Raw genomic sequence first — 25,522 nt, 5'->3', positions numbered from 1 at the left:
GGATGAGGATTGGAAGACAGTTTTTAAAAATTTATTTTGAGAATTAGTGTAAAATTAATGAGTATTAGGAAAAATGTTGGAATGAAACTATTTGGCTTTAGTAGAAATGATATAAGGAGTCATGTACAAATAAGTATTAAGTTTTAAGGTTTTTTATGGTAAGATAAGGTTAAAATAAATTAAGGTAAATTGAATGACAGAATATAGTGAAAGATGGAAAGGATTTGCTGAGTTAATTAATAGGTTAGACCATTAAGATAAATTATATAACAAAAATTGAGAAAGATGGAAAGAATTTGCTGAAACAATTAATTAAACTAGAATACAAAAAGGGAGGTGTGAGGAGGTCGATGAAACAAGTAAATGAAAGATAAAGATATGGAACATTGGATGTGTGTTTTAATGTTATTGTTTTTTTGCTGTATTGTTGTATTGTTTTTTATGCTTTTTATGTATTGTAATGTATGTCTTGTCAATTTTTTTGTTGTTTTCTTTTCTTCTTTTTTCTGTAATACTTAAACTTCTAATAAATATCTTTTTTTTAAAAAAAAAAAAAGATCAGACTAAGTTCAAATTGAAAGCCAGGCGGAATAGCTCTGTCTTACAGGCCACATGGAAGGAAGTTAAATCCTACAGGGCCCTCATTGGACAGAGCATTCCACCAGGTCAGAGCCATCACTGAGAAGGCCCTGGCCCTGGTGGAGGATAATCTGACTTCTTTAGTAACAACATCCCAATGGTTAACTGTGAAGGTGGTAGATAAAAGAGTTGATGAGCTAAAGAAAACAGACCCTGGCTGTGATGCCACATGTACTCAGATTGCACCTATCGCCGCCCCACGTATGCAAATTATCACTTAATTTTTACTTGGCTGCTTTCTAATATTCCCAGCTAGACAAGGTACTGTTAACACCTTGTCTTGGGTCAGTCGGTTGCTCTTCTTCAGGCAGCAAAATGTCTTGGATCAGCCCTGCTTAGAAGCAGAGCCCAGTGAGTTCAATGGCACTAAGTCTGAAATTCTGAGCTGACTTGCTGAGCCCTATTGAACACAGTAGTGCGTACCCCTGCGTGGGGTTGTGCAGCATGTCTGGGCCCCGGCAACAGAACAAGGTGATAAAAATCCAAAGGTGGAAGGCTTTATCATGTCAGAGTGGAGAGATAAGAATTTGCATTCCCTGGACGTTCCCCAACATGAAAACAAGCAAACAATGGACTCCTTGTGCTTAGAAAAATAGTGCAGCAGGGAGGCAGCAGACAGAGAAAATGTCTCCCCGATTTGCTGATATTCTACCTGTAGAGAGGCTTGCTTGTTTCCAGTGGGAGGAGGCATTCGGGAAGATACCCTCCCCCTACTTGCCGGCCAAAGAGGGACATTCCAGAATTCCCCACGCCCTCCCACGCCCTTCAGCCAGCTTCCTTCTGCTTCGGTGTGGACATTGCCTCTTACTTCCTGGTAATTGTGCTTGGAATGGTAACCCTGATATGAACTCTACAAGTTAAGTGAATCCTCTTTTTGAAAATAATAATAATAAAGCCTCAGAAAAATAGCACAGAAGTGAAATGTCAAATGTGAGGCAACATTTGAAGTACACCTCTCCCACCACATTTTGTTCATCTGTTTTTTAGTCTCCCTCACCCACCTTGGCTTTGTCTGCTTCTTAATCTTTTTGCTCGCAGCAAGAGGTTGAAAAAAATGTGCGATAACGGCGGCACCCTTCCCTGACTCCCACACGAACATGGACAAATCGAGGAGGGAAGGGAGAATGTCCTAAGGCTATGGAAGTATTCAGAGTGCAACCTGCTCTCTCTGTGCAGCAACAAAGGGTGAAAGCCGCCTCTGAGCAAAGGTGGGGCGAGTGCAAGGTGCAGGGAGTGGAGCCGATAGGGTTTCTGTGGCTGTGTTTCTCCTGTGTATGCTCAGCAGGTTGAAGGCAAGGAGTGGGACGGCCGCCAGACACACCCAGTCCAGGCAGTAAAACGATCCCTGCTCTGCCCCCAAGCTCTTTCTAACGGATAAAAGAGGAGGAAGTGCCAGACTGCAGGTTCAGAGGGACTCTTCTCTCTTTAACTCCTCCGAGCCTCACTTGCTGTTTCTTCCCACCCCCTCTCTCTCTCCAAAATAAGGAAAGCCCTGCTTGAATAGGCCATGTCGAAATTTGGTTACAGCTCCCGCTCAGCAGCTGGGTCCGGCGGGTTCACCCAGGTCAGAGTCAGCTCCGTCTCTTCATCTCGTGGAATCGGAGGCGGCGGCAGTTTCAGCAAGCCGGGGGGCTTTGGCAGCTCCAGCCTCTATAACTTGGGTTCTGGCGTCAGGAGGATTGCCCCCGCCAGCTCCTACAGCGTCCAGTCTTCCTACGGTGCCCTCGGTTCCAGCAGACATGGAGGGATGTATGGTGGAGGGTTTTCGCCTGCAGGCATTCAAGAGGTCACCATCAACCAGAACCTCTTGTCGCCCCTCAACCTGGAAATCGACCCCACCATCCAGAAGGTGCGCAAGGAGGAGAAGGAACAGATCAAGACCCTCAACAACAAGTTTGCAACCTTCATCGATAAGGTGAGCTAGACGTAGCTTATTCTGATCCTTCTCTAGTGTCCCAGCAATCGATAGGAGCTTCTCTATAGGCCTCATGGGGTCATGGCTGTGCTTTGCTTAGAAGCGAGGTCTTTTGTTGTAAGCTCAAAAACAGCCAGTGGCTCTGCTAGATGTTTTATTTGAAGCAGCATCTGGCCTTTGTTCTCTGCTTTTGATTTGTAACTAGATGACCAACATGACCCTGCCATTGCCTTCTTGGTGATCTTCCTTATTCATTGCCTGGTTAATAGCAGGGTGTGTTGGTGTCACAACTTCAACATGATGGCTTTTATTCCCTCATGTTGTGAAGACGGTGACCAGCACACCACACCCTGGGGAAAGTGGAATGAGAAGGGGATCCAAAGTAAAACATAGATACAGTGATCTTTTGCTTGCTGCAGCTTCAGTTCTCTGAACCTGACATCTGAAATTAAGGCGGTTAAAGGATTTGATAGGTTCAATAATATTTTTTTTAAAAAAATATCAATGAATCTGAAGCTTCACCTCTTTTAATGATTGATCAATAAATCTCTGTTAAAGTGCACCACACTTTATAAGGTAAAAGAGGGCAGATTGCAACCCCATGGAGATATAGTCTATCATCCATTTATTTATTTTTAATAAATGTTTTATTACACCTGCTTCTAGCTCCTGGACCATTTTTCTTTTCTTTTTAAGTTCTCTCAGATACCCGGGAGTATCTTATTTGTTACCCTGTGGTATATCACAAGCATTCATTAGCCGTAACCTTCATGGCACATTGCAATAGAATTTGCATTACTTACCCAAAAGGAAATGTGTTGAGTCTAATAGTCAGCCCATGCTGACTACCTGTGAAGTATTATGTCCACACACACACACAATGAGCCCCAGTAACTTTGTGTATTCACATCCCTCCCCCATCGCAAGTGTGATACAGTCAGCAGGCTGTGAGTTTAGGCATGATGGTCCTGGGGCAGGGGGTGGAATCAGTGATCAGTCACAGCCTTAACTGAGTTGTTTTGGGGGGGAAATGCAGTAAAAGGTATAGTTAATCAATCTTGATGTAGATCAAAAGAAATCTAAATACATATCGGAAGTCCAAAAGTTCTGCAAAACATGTACCTGAATCCAAGCTTCTACTATTTACACTGTGCTCTGGATCTTACTCACCTGATAAATGCAAATACTTGATATGAAAAATCTCCATTCTCAGCATAGTTTTACCCAGAGTGTTGCAGTTTTAGCTGTTCCTCTCCCACAAATAATCAGTGAATCTCCTTCCTCCCACGCCCTCATCTATCTACATTCCTCAGAGGACTCCTTCCCCCAGCCCCATCTACCCCCATATCTAAGAGCTGAGAGCCATGAAGGGCCATAATCTTCTACTGCTTTGTGGTATTTCGAGTCCTGCTGGCAGAATGACAGGCTTTATGGAATTTGCCTCGGGGGCTTTTTTCAGGTCCGATTCCTTGAGCAGCAAAACAAGATGCTGGAGACCAAGTGGAACCTCCTGCAGGAGCAGAAGACCACACGGAGCAACATCCCTGCCTTCTTTGAAGCCTACATCAGCAACCTGCGGAGGCAGCTGGATGCCCTGGTGAACGACAAGGGACGCCTGGAGGGAGAGCTGAAGAACATGCAGGATCTTGTCGAGGATTTCAAGAACAAGTAATGTATTCATAACGGTTTTTGCAGAGATGAGCAGGTTCAGGTGGCCCATTCACAAAGCATCACCTGGCTCTAAATGGGAGAGCTTAAAGCTGCGATCCTATGCACGTTTCTTTTGAGAGCAAATCCCATTGGTTTCAGTGGGGCCAAGCAACCGTAATTGTGCACTGTGAGCCTCTGCACGTATACTCCAAAGTAAGTCCCACTAGGCTTGTCAGGTGCAAAAAGAGAGGTCAGGATTCCTGCACTTTTGATAGTTAATACCAAAGAAAGAATTTCGGCAGATTTAGCGTGCAAGGCAAGCTACACCTGTTGAATCCCCCTATTCTAAGGGCACATACACAACATACATTTAAAGCACATGGCTTTCCCCAGAGAATCCTGGGAACTGTAATTTATCCCACAGAGCTACAGTTCCCATCACTCTTAACAAACCAGTTTCCATCACTCTTAACAAACCACAGTTTCCATCACTCTTAACAAACCACAGTTTCCATCACTCTTAACAAACCACAGTTTCCATCACTCTTAACAAACCACATGCCACATGAGGAAGCCACATGCATTAAATGTGCATTATATCTGTGGTGTGGATGTGACCTAATGCAACCTGCAAAGGTGCAGGAACCTTGTCCTCTTTCCCCCCCTGACTGCTGCAAGCCCCTCTGGGGTTTACTTCTAAGCAGGTGTATGCAGAGATACCCTGAGATGACTCTCATGCAGTTCGCGGTGTGAGCATGCAAGTGTCTGCTCAAAACTACAAATTATTGAGTTCAATGGGACTTCCTCCCAGGTAAATGAGTGGAGAATTGCAACCACAGTATGAGGGTTTGCTGTATCTTCCAAAGCATGCAAAAGATGCATCAACTTTTTAAGAAATCCAATAAAGTTTCCAATAAACCTAGCACAGGCAACATCAGGCATTCATAATCCTGGAGTATTTTCAAGGGCCCAGGTAAGTGCAGGGGTGGGGAACCTTTGGCCTGTCAGATGTTCCTGAACTACAGCTCCCATAATCCCTGTCTACTGGCCATGCTGGCTGGGGCTGATGGGAGCTGGAGTCCTGCAACATCTGGAGGGCCACAGGTTCCCCACCCTTGATTGAAAGCATCCAAGATCTGGTAGCCTTTGAGTGTCTGAATATGTCTCGTTGTGATCCCCCTCCTTCCTGTATGGATGCCAGAAGCCTGCCTGCCTGGCACTGAGTTTCCCAGACTGAATATTGATGCAATGGTTTGATTGCAACCTTGTTAGACTCTTCTCATTGGAAGCCACACATTGCATGGTCCCTTACTGTACCTGCTCCTGCTTCCCATCCTTGGAGCAGCACCTCAGAGTGCATTCATGTGGACACATATTTTGCTTAAGATAAGGGTGTTAAATAAATGTCATATACTTAAAGGTATGGCAGAGGATAGCAGCAGAATGACTTTGCTTCAGCCAGTGTTGGGTACTTGCAGGACTTCAGGGTTTCTGAACTACATCATCCCTGACCATAGATCTTGTTGGCCAGAGTTATGGTTCATCAACATCTGGAGTTTCAAAAGGTTTGCACCCCAGTGTTTCTGTGTTCATGGGAATCCATGGTGGCTGAATCCACAGTTTTTACCTACATTAGTTCAAGGAAGAATGATTGAACAAACTTGTCCCCAACCTAGTTTTTTTAATTTTATTTATTTATTTTACTACAAAAATACTTATATACCACTCTACCACCAAAATGTATCAAAGCAGTTTACAAAAGCAATTTTGTTTTTTTAAAAAAGAAAAGTATTAGAATGCAGTAATGTAATACATCGGCAATTACCACAAAAAGCACAAGGAAAACACATGGGCTGTATAACACAAGGATAGGAAATTTGCAATCATTCAAGTATTGCTGGACTACAACTCCCATCAAACCTAATCATTGGCCAATGGCTATACTTCCTGGGGCTGATGTTGCTGAGTTGGGAGTCCAACCACATCTGGAAGGTCACAGGCTCCCCGTGGGTGGTATAGCAGGTGTTGGTTGGTTAAAAAGCAGGCTTTTACCTTGCTAGAAGCTAGTCATGGAAATCTTCTGGAGTCGATCTGGGATGGGCAGCAGGACTGTGCTGATAAAAACATATTTGTGATATCAAATTGAAAGGTATTTCTTATAAGGAGACATGAGAGGACTCTACAGCCACACAAGAAGCAATAACATATTAGAGGAGAGACTTCAGATGCAGACTTACTCTTTTGTTAAAGTGCAAGAACATTAAACAGCAGTGGAAATGGTGTGGGTATGTGTCAAAAATTTAGAAAGAATATATGGTTTAATCCCAATGGACCTGCATGCATGTCACATGAGACATCATTAAGCTCTCCTGATTTGCCTTTTAAATATCAAGCCTTAGGGCTGATTTCCTTAGGCTGAAATAGTACCAGGGTGTGGCACAGCCCACTATGGACTTCAACATTTCAGGCTGCAGAGGGGAAATCACATGTCTGAATGATACCTGCACCCATATGCTACCCTCACCCACACCTGTAGCTCTCTGTGTGTGAAAAGCAGTCCTGCTGGGCTAGGTTAAAGCCTTCTTCTCTGATCCTGCTAGCTTTTTTGGCATATGGCAGGAGAAGGAATTTCCAGCAGGTTTATGGGCTTAAACACCTCCATCTTCTAATAATTTCCTGGTATACATAACTTATTAGAGAGGTGCAGTGACCTTAAGGTTAAAAGCTTGCTCACGTCTACCCTAGCAGCAGTTTTAACAAGATTTGGCTTCTGGATTCAGTTGTGGTCTGCAGATTGTTATGTGTGTGGTGGTGGTTGTGATGGTGTTTTACTTCCTTTTGCGTTATGTGCCTTTGGATTAGTTGCACGACTCTTCTGGGGCTGTTGTCACAGGCTCTCTCTCTCTCTCTCTCTCTCTCTCTCTCTCTCTCTCTCCCTCCCTCCCTCCCTCCCTCCCTCCCTCCCTCCCCCTCTCTCTGGTTTGGATTAGGAGGGTCAGGTGTCATCTGTGAGGTTGTGGATCAAAAGTTTTCCCCGCACAGTCACAACACAGAGTTGGGTTAGATAGCTTTTTGCCCCTGCCCTTCCAGCTTGGGTGGTTTATTCCATTTGTAGCCACCCCCATTATTTGTCCCCTCAAGGTGGGCTAAGCCAAGAGAGAGGAACTGGCCCCAGCTTGCCCAGCCAGCTTCAAGGTTGAGTGAGGATTTTCGCTCAGCTCTCCCCAGACCACTCCCCAGCCCTCTTAACTACTATGCCGCACCCTGAATCTACAGAACTTAAACCAAGCTTCTGCTCTATCACATATCCGGTGTTTTAAAGCTTTAGTAAATCACGTTTCAGCTGTTACGCTTTCACTGTGTACCCATATGCTGTGTTCTTGCACGGCCACGCACTTAAAAAGCAATGTGTGTGCATTTCGTGTCCTCTAACAATTGAGATTAGCTGCTTTGTGCAATTAATTCAAAGAGGAAAATTCGAGCGAGTGAAAGGTAGCTCTCCCCCCCCCCCCCGGCTTTCCCTCTCCCTTGGCAAAGAATTGCTACAAGGCCAGGGGGCGGGCGGAGTTTAAGCGTTGTATCTGTCGACAAACTTTGCAGTTCACAAAGGAACACACCTGGTGTTATTAAAAAGAGTTCCATGGAGATGAGCGGAGCAAAGGTTGGCAGTTTGATCTTGTATAAGAGGTCCTTCGTGCTCCTAGAGGAAGTATCAATGGGAACCAATTCCTCACCCTAGCCCCCGCCCCACCTATAGTGCTTTAAAATATATATGAGTTGGCAAACTGGCTCAGACCGGAACGGAAAGCAAACAGTACTGATAAACCCCCAGGGTGTGACCCATAGAGGAGAAAAGTCAATAACTAGTAATCCTTTCCCAGGTGCAGCCGTATTATGCATAGCTAGGATAACTGTTGAGGGGGGGGGTGCAGAGAGACAGCGACCCTGGGTAGGGCTTGGTTAGGGTTGCTATATTATTAATCATCTGAATTACCCCTTTGAAACAGCTGCCAATGCTTTACAATCAAAGGGCGTTTTCCTGAACCAAGGGCATATCTATAATGCATATTTAAACTGGCATAAAAGTCACTCTTTTTCAACAGTCACCCCTGGGATACATAGTTCTGTGAGAAGGGCGTACTTGAAGATATGCAATGTAGAGAATTCTCAGCAAAACTACAGCTCCCACAATGTTTTGGGGGGAAGGAAGAGAGAGCCATGACAGTGAACATCCTATAAAAGTGATATAGATTTGTGGAGTAGTGTTTTGTTTTTTTTCTGAGATAAGTGAATTTGAAACAGTCTCATATTTCTTGCCTTGTGATTTCAAACACGGATGATTCAAAGACCAAGTGTGAAGACAACTTTAGCTGTGCTCAGGCTGCCAACAATATTATTGGGGAAATATAGACATGGGTAATATCTAAAAAGACAGGGGAGTAATTTGAATCAGTTTTAGGTGAACTTCCCATATGTGTTGTTTACGAAATACAATGCAAACCGACAGACAAAATTCACACTTCTCCGAATTTGGCAATGCTGTTCCCCTGCCAAGTTACATGTTCAAAAATGCACATACAAGTGTGCATAAAAATGAATGCATTTGTGAAAATAACATACAGAAATGTCTTGCATTTGGGAAATCTGCTCTGCAGAAATGTGCCTCTTCGGAGAAATTCTCATGGAAATGCTGATGAATTTTTGTGAAGACTTTCTTTGGGAATGTGGAGAAACCAAAATTGACAGATTTGTCCATCTGTAGATGTGGGAGACCTAGATTTTTCAAAGCGAAGAGCCTTTTGCTCTTCATCTCCCCTGCAGCGTTCAGCACCTTAGTCCACATGGTGTGGGGAAGGAGGAATAGACAAAAATCACCTTATCATATTCACCGGTGGGATGTGCCCCGAGGAGAACTCAGGGGCTGCTGCTTCCACTGAGAGTGAAGCCAAGATTCAATCCATTTATTTTAGTACAATTTTATCATGCCTTATACCAAAGTTGCTCAGGGTAGCCTTTCTTTATTTTCAGGGGTGGGCAGAGCGCAAGATAGTGAGATCCACTCTGTTATTTGCTAGAGGGATACGGAGCAAACATAGAATTAAAGAACAGGGTACCAGAACTGGGTGTACAGTCTGCTGACTCACAAATCCACTCCTGGTTTTCCCCTTAAGCTTTCTTCATTTCAGCAGCCTAATTCAGAAGAGCGTAGGTATGAGAGAGAGGGAGTTGCTATTGTTTTAGCAGCTGCTAGTAGAAACCCTTAGTGATCTGCTGGAAATCACTCAGAGATCTACCAGTAAGCCCCTAATCTACCTTCTGCCCCCCCATCCAACCCTTGATCTCTGAACTCCATTCAAGTCTTATTCACAGAATGCATATAAGGGTTGCCAAATTTTGATACCTGAGCAGGACCTGTGCTCAGCTGATCAGTGACCACATGGAAGAACATTTAGTTGTGAAAGTGCTGCTTTGTATTTCAAAGAAATCCTGTTCACCAGATCACTTGTGTGCATGCAGCATCTGTTAGCCAAGAGGGTGTTCTTCCCATGATAGCCAAAATCTTGGATAGCTTTAAAGTGGGGTCAGACCAATTCATGGAGGAGAAGACTACTAGCCTGTGTTCTTCCTCCACAAGCAGAGACCCTTTGCCTCTGAATACCAGTTGCTGAGGAGCACCAGTGGGGAGAGAGGTGTTGTGACCATGTGCCTCTTGTGGACTTCTCATAGACATCTAGTTGGCCACTGTGAGACCAGGGTGCTGGACGAGAAGGGTCTTCAGTCTGAAGCTCCTTTACATTCTAAGCAATGTTGAAGAGTTGTTCTTGAGACTAATATGTGCCACACAAACTCCTGCAGGGAAGGGCAAGGTATTTTAAAATCAAAAGGGGGGTGGGAATCTATGTGATCTATGCTGGCTCAATAGCCAAGGGTTCTAGGTTAGATTTGATATTATATATATTGTGGAAATAATTTGCCAAAAACAAAAGTAGTAGTAGCAGCAATTTATGAATTGCTTCCTGTGGTGCATCTCAAAGTGACTTACAAGACACTAAAAACATATATAAGGCAATTACATACATATAAAAAGTTAAAATATTGCATATATAAAATCGGTTATTTGCAAGAGGCCAGATAGGATAACAATCTCCACTGAGAAGGCTTGTTGAAAGAGGAAACTGTTCAACAAGCACCAAGAAGACAATAGAGAGGGGGATATGAAGTACTTTGAAGTCATGATGGCTGTGGAATAAAAGCAAAGTCCGTTTCCATGAATGCTGTAAAAGACACAGAGGAAGGCCTGCCCTTAACTACACTATCTTTGCACAAAGGCCTTTGAACTCTCTCTCTCTCTCTCTTGCCAATAACCTCATGAAAAGACACTGGCAGGCATCTGAAATGCAAATAGCACTGAAGGGGCAGAGAATAATATTGTTCTATCTTTTGCCTTTGGGGTTTTGCAACAGTATTGACCAATTATGGAAACTGAAATCCATTCCAGTCCTCTGGTATTTATGCTTAAGGGCCATTGCCAATCCAGTTATCCGTCTTCAAGAGCGGAGAGAAGGGAGGGGACGACTGTTTCTTCCTCTTTCTTTGAAACAGTGCCACATTCTTGACTCTTACATAGTTGAAGGTCAACTCTAATCCTTAGATGCTTCTCAGAAGGATGGTTGCCTGATTAGTTATCATCCATTTTGTACCTACTCAATCTTGTGTTTGTCAGTGTGGAGTCTGAATAGTGTTTCTTCTTGGTTAAGAGCAGAATAAATTGTGGCCGCTGCAAACCACAGCACTATTTTCATGTTTTTTTGCCCATGTCAGGAAACATAGGGTATCTAATTTTCACAATTTTTTTATTATTATTATTGTTCATCATCACACTTTTTCCATTCCGTCTTGCTCTTCCATCTTTTGCATTTCCCGCCATGCTGCGAAATTGCTCTAGCTATGTAAAAGTGTTTCTTAGAGCAACATCTTTCTCTCCCTCAATCTCCAAATTTCCAAATCCAAAATAACTGGCTTCCTAGATTTAGGACACACCTTTGCAATTATGAACAGACCAGTTTTGCTCCTGAAAATGAAAAGTACAGATGTTTGTTGTGTTCGCATTTGGCAAGTTTGCTCAAATTGTAGAACCAGAGAAAATAGAGGCTCCACTGAATGATTTTGACAGCCAAGTAGCAAAGGCTAAACCAGAATGCTATATTGATGTTGCATATTGCAGGTAATTGGTGCCTAGAATTTGTTTGATTTGACAAAGTGCCAAGACTGGTGAGCAGAGAAATTCAAAGGTGATTTCACCCTCAGCCTTGCTGGACTCTCACAAGCAGGCTGGAAGTGTTCCTGCAATTCTCTATCCATTTCTCAGGGGTTTTCTTTCTTTTTTTGTTTCATTGGGGACACCAGGAGGGAAATTCCCAAGAGAGATTTGGACCAACTTAGTGGGAACAACCAAGCTGTTACCAAATCCCCCCCCCCAAAAAAAACATCCCTGAACCACACCTAGCACACATCCATTTTGGCCATACCAATGTCAGAAATCTTACATTTATTTGGGCCAGGTTGTTGCCAGTTTCCCTGGTGGCAGGGAGGCTGGATCAAACATTCAGGGCTCCATCTCCAAGGTGGAAAAGGTGGAAAAGAATGCTCTCCCAGGGGCCACAGGATTTCACCCTTTAAACTCTGCAGCCCAACTTAATTAGTAGCTTTCAGGACTGGAGAATCTGGAATGAAGGAATATTTTACAAAGTACAGTTGTTGTTCTGCAAAGGGAGGAGAGGGAAAGAAAGTTGGTTGTCATTGAAAGGGAAGGGGGATGAAATACAGTTAATGGTCTTGATTTGCTTGAGAACAGAACTGCAATCTGGAGCTTGTGTGCCATGATTTTTACCTTGTTAGTTCAGTTGGTTAGACTGTGGTGCTGATAACGCCAAGGCTGCAGGTTCGATCCATGTATGCAAGAGCTTCATATTCCTGTATTGCAAGGGCTTGACTAGATCTTCCCCAGGGTCCCTTCCAACTCTACAGTTCTATGATTCTACTAACCTTCATGTACATTTAAATAATGTATTTTAATTCCCTTTTTCTAACAGATACGAAGATGAAATCAACAAGCGCACAACAGCAGAAAATGACTTCGTTGTGCTCAAGAAGGTGAGAAGCCATAGCTGTTTTTTAGTCACAGTGAAATTGGTAATCATATGTGTTCTGACTCAAAACCTATGGCTGGCTGGTTGTGTGCAGTGGCGTAGTGTGGGGGGGTGCAGGGGGGGCCGGCCGCACCGGGCGCAACATCTGGGGGTTAGGGTTAGGGGGCGCAAATACATGGGTTAGGGGGCGCAAATCCACGGGTTAGGGGGCGCAAATTACTTGCCTTGCCCCGGGTGCTGACAACCCACACTACGCCACTGGTTGTGTGCCTTGATGGCCACACTCAAGATGCAAGCTTTTCCAGTAGTATTTCTGCAGCTCTCTATGAATTGAGATCTGCTAAAGTGAAGGAGGTGACAAAACTGTTTTGAGACAGTGCACTACAAAGTGGAGATGAGGGGTCACATAGCTAAATGTTGGTCCATATTGGAAAACCCCACAATGCACATAGAAAATTAGACTTGCCTTCTCCCTGATATGCTAGCTTCCCATACATAGGGTCTTCCTCTTGCCCCATGAGAAGCATTCAGTGATGTTCTCCCCACCTGCAATATTAAGTGGTACAGTTTTTGTATCACTGCTTCACTTGCTCTTTGTAGGAGCTAGAACCGAATGCAGCAAAGATTCTGAAAAAGCAACCTTAACGAAGATCAGGCTTACGTTCATGGAAGGTGGGGGAGATGGGCCACAGAATCATTTCTCAGAGTGATCAGTGTGCTGCAGTCTTCAACTTCTACTGCTCTAACACCTTTGAAGATCATTTTCAGTAAAGAAAGAATTGTTGGGCACCTCTGTTGCACTGAATCACACTGAATATTGCACACGCTTCCTTATTCTTTGGGCTGGACACCCAAAGCACATTTTCCATTGTGTAGACACGGCCTTTCTCTTCCCTTTGTTTACAAATCAAACAGACAAGATAGACAAGGAGAATAATAAAAGACACACAAAGAGGGAAGGTGACTTACCCAAAGTCAAACAGGCCGTTGGCAATGTTGGAAACAAACTAGGGCAAAGGCAGCCAACGTGGTGACTGTGGGCTCACATGTGCCCCCAGAGCCTTCCCTGGAGCCCACAGTGTCTCCTCCTCCCACTGAAGTTAGTCTTGAAATTAACTGTTGTAACCAAAAGAATAAATGGCTGTGTGTGCTTGGTTGCTGTGTGGTGTGGTGCCTAGGAGAATTTCTCCAGGTTGGAAATGCACCTACAGACCCAAAAAAGGTTGGCAACCCCTGGACTGGCTGCTGAGGGCCTGAAGGACCCCGCCCTTGCTTCTTTCCACCTGGCTTGGGGTGGGGCTTGACAGGCTTCACAAGAACTGCGGCTGCGGCTTAGCACCGAGAGCTCCTCTTTTAAACTGTTCTTAATTTTTATCTGTGTTGTTTTAAATGAGACCATCTTGGCTGTGAGCCCTGGAAGACCTGCACCCTACCTTATTGGCCCTTTCCCATCTGGCCTGGGAGAGTGGAGTGTGGACTGACTCCAGCTACAAAAGCTGAGGCTGTAGAGAGCTATTGCCGTTATTGATATTATTGTTGTATCTTTAGATCTTATGATTTGTGTGGAAATTGTTTCCATTGGGTTGTGTATTTTTGACGTGTTTTATTGTTTATGACTTCTGTTATGTTTGTAATTATGTAGATCTTGTCATGTTGTAAGCCGCCTTAATCATAGTTTCAACTATGGAAAGACGGCATACAAATAAAATGATGATAATGTTGATGATGATGATAGATTAGGACAGTTCATATTAAGAGCAGGGCACGATGGTTTTCAGTCCGAGGGTGATTAACTCTTGGTACATGGAGGTGGAATTCCCCATCAGTTGCACAAGGTGACAATAGTTTTCTCTTCATCATAGTCCTCACTCCAGTGAAATCTCATTCAGTGTACCTGGTTTTCTTTATTTTATGTATTTAGGGAAGACCATATACTTCAATAATACACAAGAATAATGAAAGACAAGCAGAATTAAAATTAAAAACACACACAATACAAATGTGGGTAATTTTGTTCACAGTCCCTGTGAAAAACCATAATTATTTTCTTTATAAATATCAGGATATTTTCCTTGATGTATTATGACAGTCTCACTTAAAACTGAAAAGTTACTAATTCCTATTTTCCAGCAATAGCTATGGACCAGATTTGACTGTACCATAAATTTGATCCCTCTAAATATTTTCTTGCAATAACCATCCTGACAGCAAACAGTAATTAGAGAATCTATTCTTTATTCAAACCATCTGCATTTGGCCTCACCCCATGTCGCCAGTAATGACCGCTCCACGCTTAAAACGGGGGGCGCCCTTTGCGTGGACGCGCGCAGCCCCTAGATCTGGAGCGGCTCCAACAGCATAGGCTTGGTTTGCCTTCCCTCAGGTGGGATACCTGGAGGTCTCCGCCTACCTCAGTCAGTTGTCCAATCCCACATGGGGGAAGCGTTGCCAAGGAGACCAGGCCAGGTAGGGGAAGGATTACCTGCCCACACAATAGAGGGAGGATCTTACCTGGGAATCCTCACTTGGCTCCAGAGCTTCTCCCACCCTACCCACCCTCAGTTAATGTCTTATTTGCAGGTTAACTTTTTTTCACAGGTATGCGGGCGCTGCTACGTTAAGGTCGCTGTTAAAGGGCCGGAAAGGAATTTCCCTGCATTGGCAGGTTTCGCCTTTCCCGTAGCAAAACGTCACAACTTTGGCGGTATCAGGCCTTGGGCGGAATCCTTTAGTCCATCTTCCTCTTTGCGGCGGCGATACCAGGGTTTCCCGTTAAAGGGGTTTCTGAAGGGAGGCTTTGACCGTATGCCGAAAGGTCGTCATTGCTCTCCCCCGCGGTGACGGCGTAACGGGGGCGGCTATCTCTGCTTGAACATATGTTCTCCAGAGCCGGCCCATCCCCCCCCCCACACACACACTGGATAACCCTGATGCTCCCTAGGTCCCCGGCTGGGGACTGGGGAGGGAGAATGCCCAATGCCTGAGCCAAGGTCTACCCACATTTGAAAGTTAATAAAGTTGTGGCCAATTTAAGCCCATAGCACGTTGTCATGAGTCATTATTTCACATGACGGGGGGGACCGCGCAGGATCTGGGGACTCCGCCTGTCCACGCAATGCTAACAAAGGGGTTGGTATCAATTCTTGCTTTGTTATTAGATTAACTGCTAGGAAACCATCTCTCCCAAAACTGACAATGGGTGACACTCCCACCATACATGTAAATATGTGCCTTTATGTTATCAAACTTGATTTTCTGATTGTGTTTTAGGATGTTGACGCATCCTACATGAACAAGGTGGAGTTGGAGGCCAGGGTGGATGGAATGACTGATGAGATAAACTTCCTGAGGGCACTCTATGAAAATGTAAGTAAACTTCTCTATGCTCTTTCCACCATTTAGGATACCCTTTTCCAATCTATTGCACTCCAGATGTTGTTGGATTCCAACTCACATCAGCCTCCCAGCTAGCATGGCCAATGGTCAGGGGTGACAGGAGTTTTAGATCAAAATAGCTGGAGGGCACTAGGATGGTGAAGGTCTCTGCGGTTCTCCGGAGTTTCACACGGTAGCCTTTCCTAGCCCTACCTGGAGATACCATGGATTGAACGCTGGAAGCTTCTGCAGATGAACCAGGTGCCGCCTTCCCAAATTGAGCTCTTAAAACGGGAGGGAATATTTTTGCTCAGCCCTGACTTAAATATTCTAACATTGGTTAGGAAAAAGAAAAGAACATGGTTATGTTTGCATTAGTCCTTTCAAGGAACTAAATATACCCATCAGTAAGGCATGAAAGAATGTTTGAAGACTTTAATGATGAAGACGATCAATGCTCTTAAAGGCCAAATGCAAATGTAACAAGTAGACATTGTTTCCTTTTTGAACCATGAAGGTAAAACCTAAATGCCCCAGATGGATGGGTAGAAATTTTCAGCAGAAGCTTTGCTTGTTCTTCAAACAGCAAAAAAACTGTTTTAGACTTGTGGTTAGGGGCCATGTTTCGCAGGATCATGGTTGATCCCGCCATTTCGATAGGAGGACCAATGTGCCATTTGCATGGGGCTGCATGCAAAGACACATGAAGGGTTAGGGTTAAAAGGCTTTTATGAACAGCAGCACTTTGTTCAAAATGAGAATGATCAAGTCTACAGAAATTTAGACTGGAAAATCCAGGTGCAATATATGCTGCTATATAAGCCACTGAATGCAAATGATGGCTATTTGTTCTCTGTGATGAAAGCAACAAACATTGAAGGCATATCATTCTAGTCGTCTGTATTTATTTTTTGTTGTGCTCACAACAAAAAAGTATTGTTAAGTAATGTATTGTAGCGAAGAAGACCATTAGGCCTTGCTTAGCATATCCAGTTGGTTTCCTCACATGTTTCTCATCTGCAGCAGATGAAAGTCAAAAGGAGTTTGCAGGTCTTGTTGGTTTAATGACTCAATATTGATATTCTTGTGGCAGGATGAACTCAGTATAGGCCACGTTGCAGGAACAGGGGGAGATAATACCTCTGAGCCTGTACCAGTTGATAATTGAAACTGGTGTCTGGGCTTCAGTGGGACATTTGTCCCCATTATTCTCTGTGCATGGTAAGCCACATAACCAATAAAGATGCAATAATGGTTTATCTGGATATTATGTCCACCATTTTGCAGCAACTTTAAAATGCTGCGTGCAAGCAGCTATGTTAACCTTGTGGTGAACTGAACAGATGAAGCAGTCAGTTATCACCACAGGCACCCCAAAAGGGAAGTTAAAGTTGGTGCACTGAAATTGGCACATTTTGAGTTATAATTTGAACGAGAGGGTGTACATGGTGTTGTTGGACTTCAACTCCCAACAACCTCAGTCAGCATGGTTAATGGTCAGGGATGATGGGAGCTGTAGTCCAGCAACATATGGAGGATCCACCTGTGCTTTAAGAGCTGGTTCCAGATTCTCCCTCAGGTGGAATCAGGATTACCCTGAAAAATGGTGGGCTCCAAATCTGCTCCAAATATCATTCTGTGTCAATGGAACCTGGGTGAAATTGGCACACACTTTCACATGACCATTAATTCTGACAAAAGTGGGGAACTATTCAGTGATTTGCAGGGGCAAGGAAAATGTAGTAGCAGAGTGCCCTTCCTCCCTTTCAATACTGCCACTAAGAAATACCCTTAAGACTTTAAATGCAAATTGAAAATAAGCCAAGGGAGATGAAAATGATAGAGGATGGGATTCCCTTAAGAAGTCCTGTCAGCAGAAGCCTTGTGTAAGGTCTTCTGCTTGCACAGCAGGGCTCCCCCCCCCCCATCCCACTACATGCTTGCTGAAATTGCCCGGGGTGTGTATGTGTCTCTCCCTCTACCCGCCAGACTTTAATGTTGTTACTCATAAACTCTAATGGTTCCTGATCTGAAGGAAAGGCAGGGTGTTAAGAAGGATAACAGACAATGAATGCACGTCTCTTTAATTTTCCAGGAACTGCGTGAGCTGCAGAACCAGATCTCAGATACTTCTGTGGTGCTTCAGATGGACAACAACCGAAACCTGGATCTCGACAGCATCATTGCTGAAGTCAAAGCTCAGTATGAGGAGATTGCCAATAAGAGCAGGATTGAGGCAGAAAGTTGGTATCAAAGCAAGGTGAGCCATGGTGGCAAAGATGAACTCATAAGGAAACAACTGTTTGGGGATATGAATAATATCCTGCCATAATGAGTTGGTTACCAATTACAGTCTTGACTAATGAGAAGTCAATGTCATTTCATATTTGCTGCATTCCCTGATTTGATCTTGAAAGGAGACCCCCCCCCCACAATGATCACACCTACCTTTTAAAGCCTCCAGGACTTCTATAATGGAAGCGCATAGTTCCAAGCTCTCTGATCTGCCCATTGTGATGTCATAATTTCCACCTTAACCAATTGTTCCTCGTCCTCCTCTGCGTTGTGTTATTGTGTGGTGCCTGTTGGCTAATGCATTCAGCATGCTTCACACAAATAATCAAAGAGACAGATGAACTGATCATTGTAACAATGAAAGGGTAACGTCCTTTTTGTAATCTCTGTCCTCATTTTCCTCTTTCCACAAACACATTAACTCTTCCTGAGTGCATACAATGGGTTGCATTCACTGCAGTAATAAGCAAAAAATTTCCATCAGTGCAAATTTCCCCTTGTGCAACAGAGTGCTCTCTTCCTCTCCTCCCCCTGTGCCCACCCCCTAGACTTGGCAATGGTGCCAGGAGAAATCCTCTTGCACTAGCACATTATTTAGTTAAATGCCGCCCTATAGGTACCATGTGTCTTTGGCACTGGCCCTGTCACCAGAAAGAAGAGCCTGTGGTGAGGAAGGGAGACTGTTTTGCTGCAACAAATCCCACCTGCACCTTCAACAGCATCTCTCCTCTCTGTTAATCTCAGTATGAAGCCCTGCAAGCCAGTGCTGGGAAGCATGGCGATGACCTGCGGAACACAAAGAATGAGATTGCTGAGATTAACCGCACAATCCTGAGAATGCAGGCTGAGATTGAGAATGTGAAAAATCAGGTGAGTAGCTGGGAAGAACTCTTTGTGGGGTTTTCCGTGATACAACACACACACACACACTGACTTAAATGAATTATGGGGATGTCCCTGCATAGGCCAAACAGGCCCTACTCCCCACATCTCTTGTGACTTTGTGCTTCTATAATTGCCAACTTGATGTGTGTGTGTGTGTGTGTGTGTGTGCGTGTGTGTGCGTGTGTGTGTGTGTGTGTGTGTGTGTGTGTGAGAGAGAGAGAGAGAGAGAGAGAGAGAGAGAGAGAGAGAGAGAGAGAGTTAATTCCCTTTCCTCCACCCCTGGAAGAAACTGATGCCCCCCTCAAGAACAGGGGTCAGCAAACTTTTTCAGCAGGAGGCCAGTCCACCGTCCCTCAGACCTTGTGGGGGGCTGGACTATATTTTGAAAAAAGAAGAAGAATGAATTCCTATGCCCCACAAATAACCCAGAGATGCATTTTAAATAAAAGGACACATTCTACTCATGTAAAAAGATGCTGATTCCTGGACCGTCCATGGGCTGGATTTAGAAGGCGATTGGGCCAGATCCAGCCCCCGGGCCTTTGTTTGCCTACCCGTGCTCAAGAACTGTAATTTCAGTTTAAAGTTGTGGGTTTCTCATTAACAGGCATTGCATTGGCCACTATATAAGGTAGCCTTTTGGCCTGATCCTGCAGGTCTCCTATGAATGTTGGCTCCATGACAGTTCTGGCCAGGAACTTTACTACTCTTTCCTTCTGTCTTCTGTCAATCATTGGCGGTTCGCTGAGCGGATGACATGTTGGTTTTTTGTATTTTTTTAAACGTACGGTAATTGTGTACCCGCAAGGACTAGATATTTCATGATGAATTAACCAGAAAGCTTGCTTGCTCAAAAGCTGGGGAGATAAGCCATTGTGAATCACTCCCCATAGTGTTTGTTTGGCTTTAGGGCAGGGCGGCTCCAGCAAACATCCACACCGAAGCAAACAGTGAGACCCAATTCACCGCCTCTGAATAATGAATGGAAGCCCAGATGCTCAGCAATACGCCCTTCCTCTCCTTTATATTTGCATTGCACGCTTTACATTGCATTACAGGAGAGTCTAGTACTGATAACAGAGCAATGGGAGCGCAAGAAATAAATGAGTCATTGGCAGCAATGCAGTTGGCTAGTCGTCTTAGTCTCAGTCATCTTTGCCTCCTACAAGCAGCAATCTGATTGTAAGCAGTTGTTGCAGCATGGACCTGCACTCCCCTGTTGCAATATATATTGTTATGAACCAAGTATCCAAGTATCAAAAGTCAATTAAGTCAGGACTGTCTGAGCTGTTAGCCCGGGGTAACGAGCCATTAGCACAACAAAGGGAAATTTTAGCAGGCAACACAATAAGGTAAAGGTAAAGGGATCCCTGACCATTACGTCCAGCTGTGGCCGACTCTGGGGTTGTGGCGCTCATCTCGCTTTATTGGCCGAGGGAGCCGGCGTTTGTCCGCAGACAGCTTCCAGGTCATGTGGCCAGCATGACCAAGCTGCTTCTGGCGAACCAGAGCAGCACACGGGAACGCCGTTTACCTTCCTGCCGGAGCAGTATCTATTTATCTACTTGCACTTTGATGTGCTTTCAAACTGCTAGGTTGGCAGGAGTGCAGGCAAGAATAGGTGGGACCTATTTATCACAGATAAAGCCAAGGGCAATGTGGATTGGCAGTGCCAGATTTACGTATAAGCTAAACAAGCTGTAGCTTAGGGCCCCACTCTCTTGCCCCCCCCAAAAAAAATTAAAGGAAAAAAACCTGGATGTACATTTCCAAAATATAAGATAAAAAACAAATAAAATAAAACCTACATACAGCAAAAGTGTTTTGTGTTGTGTAGGCTCCTATGATGTACATATTTTGTTATGTGCAAATGGCTTTAGATATCTATTAGGTCCATAAATTACCATATAGCATATATTCAACACAAAAAACAGCGACAATTTGTTGTTGAGAAAGGGCAGCTGGACATATAAAGGGCCCCATTACCTTCAATAGCTTAGGGCAGGCATAGGCAAACTTGGCCATCCAGATGTTTGGGGACTACAGTTCCCATAATCCCTGACCACTGGTCCTGTTAGCTGCTCACTGCTGTGGAGACTGGAACAGGTACCATGTAGCAATAGGAGGCCACTTTGCATTAACATACGACAGGCCCATCTAGGCCAGTGCTTTCCATTCTGTCTGATGGTTAGAGTGACCGTATGTCCCAAGTTGCAGAAGGCAGTCTTGTGTTTGTCGAACTGTACAACCCAAGTCAAGTTGAAAGAGAAAGAGCCCTGAACAGGGAGGGGACACGAAGTTGCCCACCCACAGTTAGTGCCAGGACAACAGGCTGAGCGGGTACACACTGGTAACCCAGCCACAGTCGTCCCTACAATGGTGAGCTATGCATACCAATTAGCATGCCAATCCATGCCCTCTTTTCTCCTCGCTCTATGGAGAGGCTTGTGAGCCCACCCTACTGGCAGTGCTTCTCCATGCTCTCAGGCAGAGGGTCCTTCTGGTTACCTGATTATTGACCATTTTGACCGGAGATGTCACTGGGGGTTGAACCTGGAAACTTTTGCATGCAATTCATGTTGTTGTTTTTTAGTAGTTTAGTCATGTCCGACTCTTTGTGACCCCCTGGACCAGAGTATGCCAGGCACTCCTGTCTTCCACTGCCTCCTGCAGTTTGGTCAAACTCATGCTGGTAGCTTCAAGAACACTATCCAACCATCTCATCCTCTGCCATCCCCTTCTCCTTGTGCCCTCCATCTTTCCCAACATCAGGGTCTTTTCCAGGGAGTCTTCTCTTCTCATGAGGTGGCCAAAGTATTGGAGCCTCAGCTTCACGATCTGTCCTTCCAGTGAGCACTCAGGGCTGATTTCCTTCAGAATGGAGAGGTTGGATCTTCTTGCAGTCCATGGGACTCTCAAGAGTCTCCTCCAGCACCATAATTCAAAAGCATCAATTCTTTGGCGATCAGCCTTCTTTATGGTCCAGCTCTCACTTCCATACATCACTACTGGGGAAACCATAGCTTTTACCTTTGCCATTTGGGCTGCTCTTTCTCCTTTGGGGCAGAGAGATGGAGAGGCAGGACTTCTGAGCAATCTTATGCCTTGGGTTTTTCCTCCAGCGTGCTAAACTCGATGCTGCCATTGCTGAGGCAGAGGAACGTGGGGAGATGGCTATCAAAGATGCCAAGGGCAAGCTAGCAGAGCTGGAGGCTGCTCTCAACAAAGCCAAACAAGAGATGGCCCGCCAGCTGAGGGAGTACCAGGAGCTGATGAATGTCAAGCTGGCCCTGGATATTGAGATTGCCACCTACAGGAAGCTGCTGGAAGGAGAGGAGAGCCGGTGAGTGCCAGATGCCATGCTCAAATCATCTAACCTCTTCACTAGGGCTGCAATGTTTGATCCATCAATTGGTTAGCCTCAACTGGGCTGCATCCAGCTAGGTCCTGCTCAGCAGACCCATTCAAATGAATGGATCTCAGTTAGTCACGATCATTCATGTTAATGTGTCTCCTCTGGGTATTACTGTTATGGGATAAAACCCATTGTTTATTTTAAAAGCAATAAGCTAAAGAGGTGTTCCCAAGCAGCAAATTTTTAAAATAGATAATTGCTTTTTAAAACATGTACTTTTAAAGCAGTGCAGGTGGCGTGCCCTGTAAGATCATAGGAGGGCATCACCCTATTTTAATGTCTTGCATAGCTGCTGTCTGCTCTAGTGGAGGCACACATCATCCAAAAGCAAAGTTTGCTTCTTGCGTTCAAACTGTTGGTTTTACCCATTTGCAAATTCACACAAATGTGACGAAAAATTGTAAGGTTGCCTGGCTGAGATCTCTTGATTTGGGACAGGACTGTTCTTTACCCACTGTGCTTCCACAGTTCACATGCCACTAAGTGACAGTGGTTGGAAAGGCTTGTGTAAGCTGTTTCCTAATATGGCACGCCTGATTCGTTATTACTTCAATTTTGGCTTTCCACTTGCAGGCCACTTGCCCAAGCTGGTTGGCATTGGAAAGAGAAGATTGGAGGGCTAAGTGGACTTGTATCCTGGTCCAGCAGGGAGGTTCCAAATGGTTCCCCCCAGGACTGGAACGTGTCCATTAATTATCGGTCGCTATTTACAGGCACACAGCTGTCTCTTTTGAATATTTTATATAGACAACCATTTATTTTGTGTTCCCTTTCTGTTGCCAAGATCTATAATCCTTCAGGCATTAAAAGTTAAGAACTAACTGGAGCTCTTGATTTCTTTTCTCAATAGGCTGGCTGGTGATGGAGCTGGTTCTATGAGCATGAGTAAGTTTGTTTTCCCCACCTCCTCTCTCCCTTCCTTTCCCCTTCTCCCACAATTGTTCGTAATACATCCGGACTATTTGGCAAGCACAGCCTACTGTAAGCACTGCTTAGCAGATAGAGAAGAGGTGGAATCTTAATACATATGCAATATGTGTGTATTAATATGAATATACACAAATATAATGCAGCATCAGGTCTGACTCTTTTATACATATAACCATATAATTTTAATGCAAATTATTTTGTGTATAATTAAGTTGGGCAAACCAAACCCAAAATGCACAAAACATTTGGACAGAAGCGGTTGCTCAACATAAGAATTGACTCAATGTGAGCAAAGCTTGATCTGGTCAGAACCACCAAATTCTGTGTATAAAACTACTTAAAATATATTCCTCCTCCATCATTAGAGGTTCTGCAGTTGCGGGGGAGATTCCCATCTTTGCTACCTGGTAGGAGTGTCAGTTGGATGAGGGTGGTGCTGTGGTCTAAACCACAGAGCCTAGGGCTTGCCAATCAGAAGGTCGGCGGTTCGAATCCCCACGACGGGGTGAGCTCCCATTGTTCGGTCCCTGCTCCTGCCAACCTAGCAGTTCGAATCCCCACGACGGGGTGAGCTCCCATTGCTCGGTCCCTGCTCCTGCCAACCTAGCAGTTCGAAAGCACGTCAAAGTGCAAGTAGATAAATAAGTACCGCTCCGGCGGGGAGGTAAACGGAATTTCCGTGCACTGCTCTGGTTCGCCAGAAGCGGCTTAGTCATGCTGGCCACATGACCCGGAAGCTGTCCGTGGACAAACACCAGCTCCCTCGGCCACTAAAGTGAAATGAGTGCCACAACCCCAGAGTCGTCCACGACTGGACCTAACGGTCAGGGGTACCTTTACCTTTAGGAATGCCAGTTGGGGCCTAGATGGCTATTGAAATGAATAGCATATAACCACAATCAGAAATGTTTGTAACGGGCAGTTGCTGCTGAGCCCTAGTTAATAAACCCATTCCATGTTATTGGAAACAGTCCCTTGTTATTGGAAATTCATTTCCCCCAAAAGAGGCCACACTGTTACTGTATCAAAGCTTAATACGTGGTTTCCCTGGTGTCCTACAGCTGTGCTCAACTCCAGTTCTGGTGGCTCCTATGGCAGCGGAGGTGGCTATGGTTTCGGAGGAGGAATCGGCTTGGGAAGTGGAATGGGCGGCGGCGGAGGCCTCAGCTTCTCCTCTGGAGGTGGCTCAGGTGCCTTGAAATCATCGTACAGCGTGACAACAAGCACATCCAGACGAAGTGTCAGAAACTAAGCTCAGAAAACCAAGGTCATCACTGCCTGAACACATCTCCATTCCCCCCACCCCTTCCCCCAGAACAGAGGTAGATAAAGTAAAGAAGAGATAGGGAAGATGAGATCATTTATCTCCCAAGAACCAAACTGGCTGCTAAATCCAGCAGTAATGAATGAAATGATGGTGCCATATTCTGCAAGTGCATTATCCCACCTCCCACATCAACAGCCTAAATCAGGGATGGGGAACTTTCAGCCAGATTTGGCCCATGAGACCCTTTCCCCAAAAACTATGTCCACCTGCCCTACATCAGACATTGTATGTGATGTCAGGTTTGGCCCAGGTAGCAACATCGTTGGCTCAGCTGCCTGTCCTTGCAGAAAGCAGGATTGAACTCCCCGTAAACCAGCTGATGCCTTGAGTCCTGCTTGGTTCAAGTCTGCAAGAGGGTTCCCTATGGGCAGCTCTCTTGGCCATCTGAACCCTGCATAAATCAGGACTGAATTGCCCGCTCATCAGCTGATGTGCAGGGAGTCCAGTCCTGCTCTGTTGCTATCTTACCCCAAAGTTCCACGGACTAACTTTGACAGGGAACACCCACCTGTCAAAGTTGGCCTGTAGGATGGTGGGAGATAAAGATCTGGCCTGTTGAACCAAAATGGTTCTCCAGTCCTCTAGGTGTTGTGGACTACAGCTCCCATCAGCCCCAGCAAGTATAGCCAATGAATTCTAGAGAGTTCCCCATTCCTGCACTTTTGAAACAAGTATACTTATAGTGCAGTGCTGTTATGGGGTGGCCCCACAGGTTCCCCATCCCTGGCTTAAATTGTGGTGCTGCTCCCATTGAGATCAAGGGGAGTTTTGCTGTTGGTTTAACTGAGAGCGAAGTATAATTGGAAAACGAAATTCCAAACTATACAGGCAATTTCCATGTCCTCTGTTTTGGAAGCAGAAATCGATTCCCACCCTCTCCCAATTTTCTTGGGGAGGAAAATGTGGAAGTCACAGAAAATAAAATTCTTCTCTGAATGATA

The 25,522-nt window shown here is 44.8% G+C and overlaps 1 protein-coding gene across 1 annotated transcript; it reads left to right on the top strand.

Moving 5' to 3' along the window:
• Positions 1 to 1,405: 1,405 nt before the first annotated feature.
• On the top strand, positions 1,406 to 25,522 carry LOC310698144 (keratin, type II cytoskeletal cochleal-like). Its single transcript, XM_083484883.1, has 9 exons — positions 1,406 to 2,554; positions 4,014 to 4,222; positions 12,298 to 12,358; positions 15,625 to 15,720; positions 17,825 to 17,989; positions 18,769 to 18,894; positions 22,032 to 22,252; positions 23,175 to 23,209; positions 24,316 to 25,522. Exons 1-9 carry the CDS (start codon positions 2,147 to 2,149, stop codon positions 24,504 to 24,506), a joined length of 1,512 nt encoding a protein of 503 aa, XP_083341009.1. The 5' UTR covers positions 1,406 to 2,146; the 3' UTR covers positions 24,507 to 25,522.

Source organism: Podarcis liolepis, assembly GCF_965112155.1.
Source record: "Podarcis liolepis genome assembly, chromosome: 2".
Lineage (NCBI taxonomy): Eukaryota > Metazoa > Chordata > Lepidosauria > Squamata > Lacertidae > Podarcis > Podarcis liolepis.
Note: the sequence above shows the minus strand (reverse complement) of the source record. Positions and strands in the feature narration are given on the sequence as shown.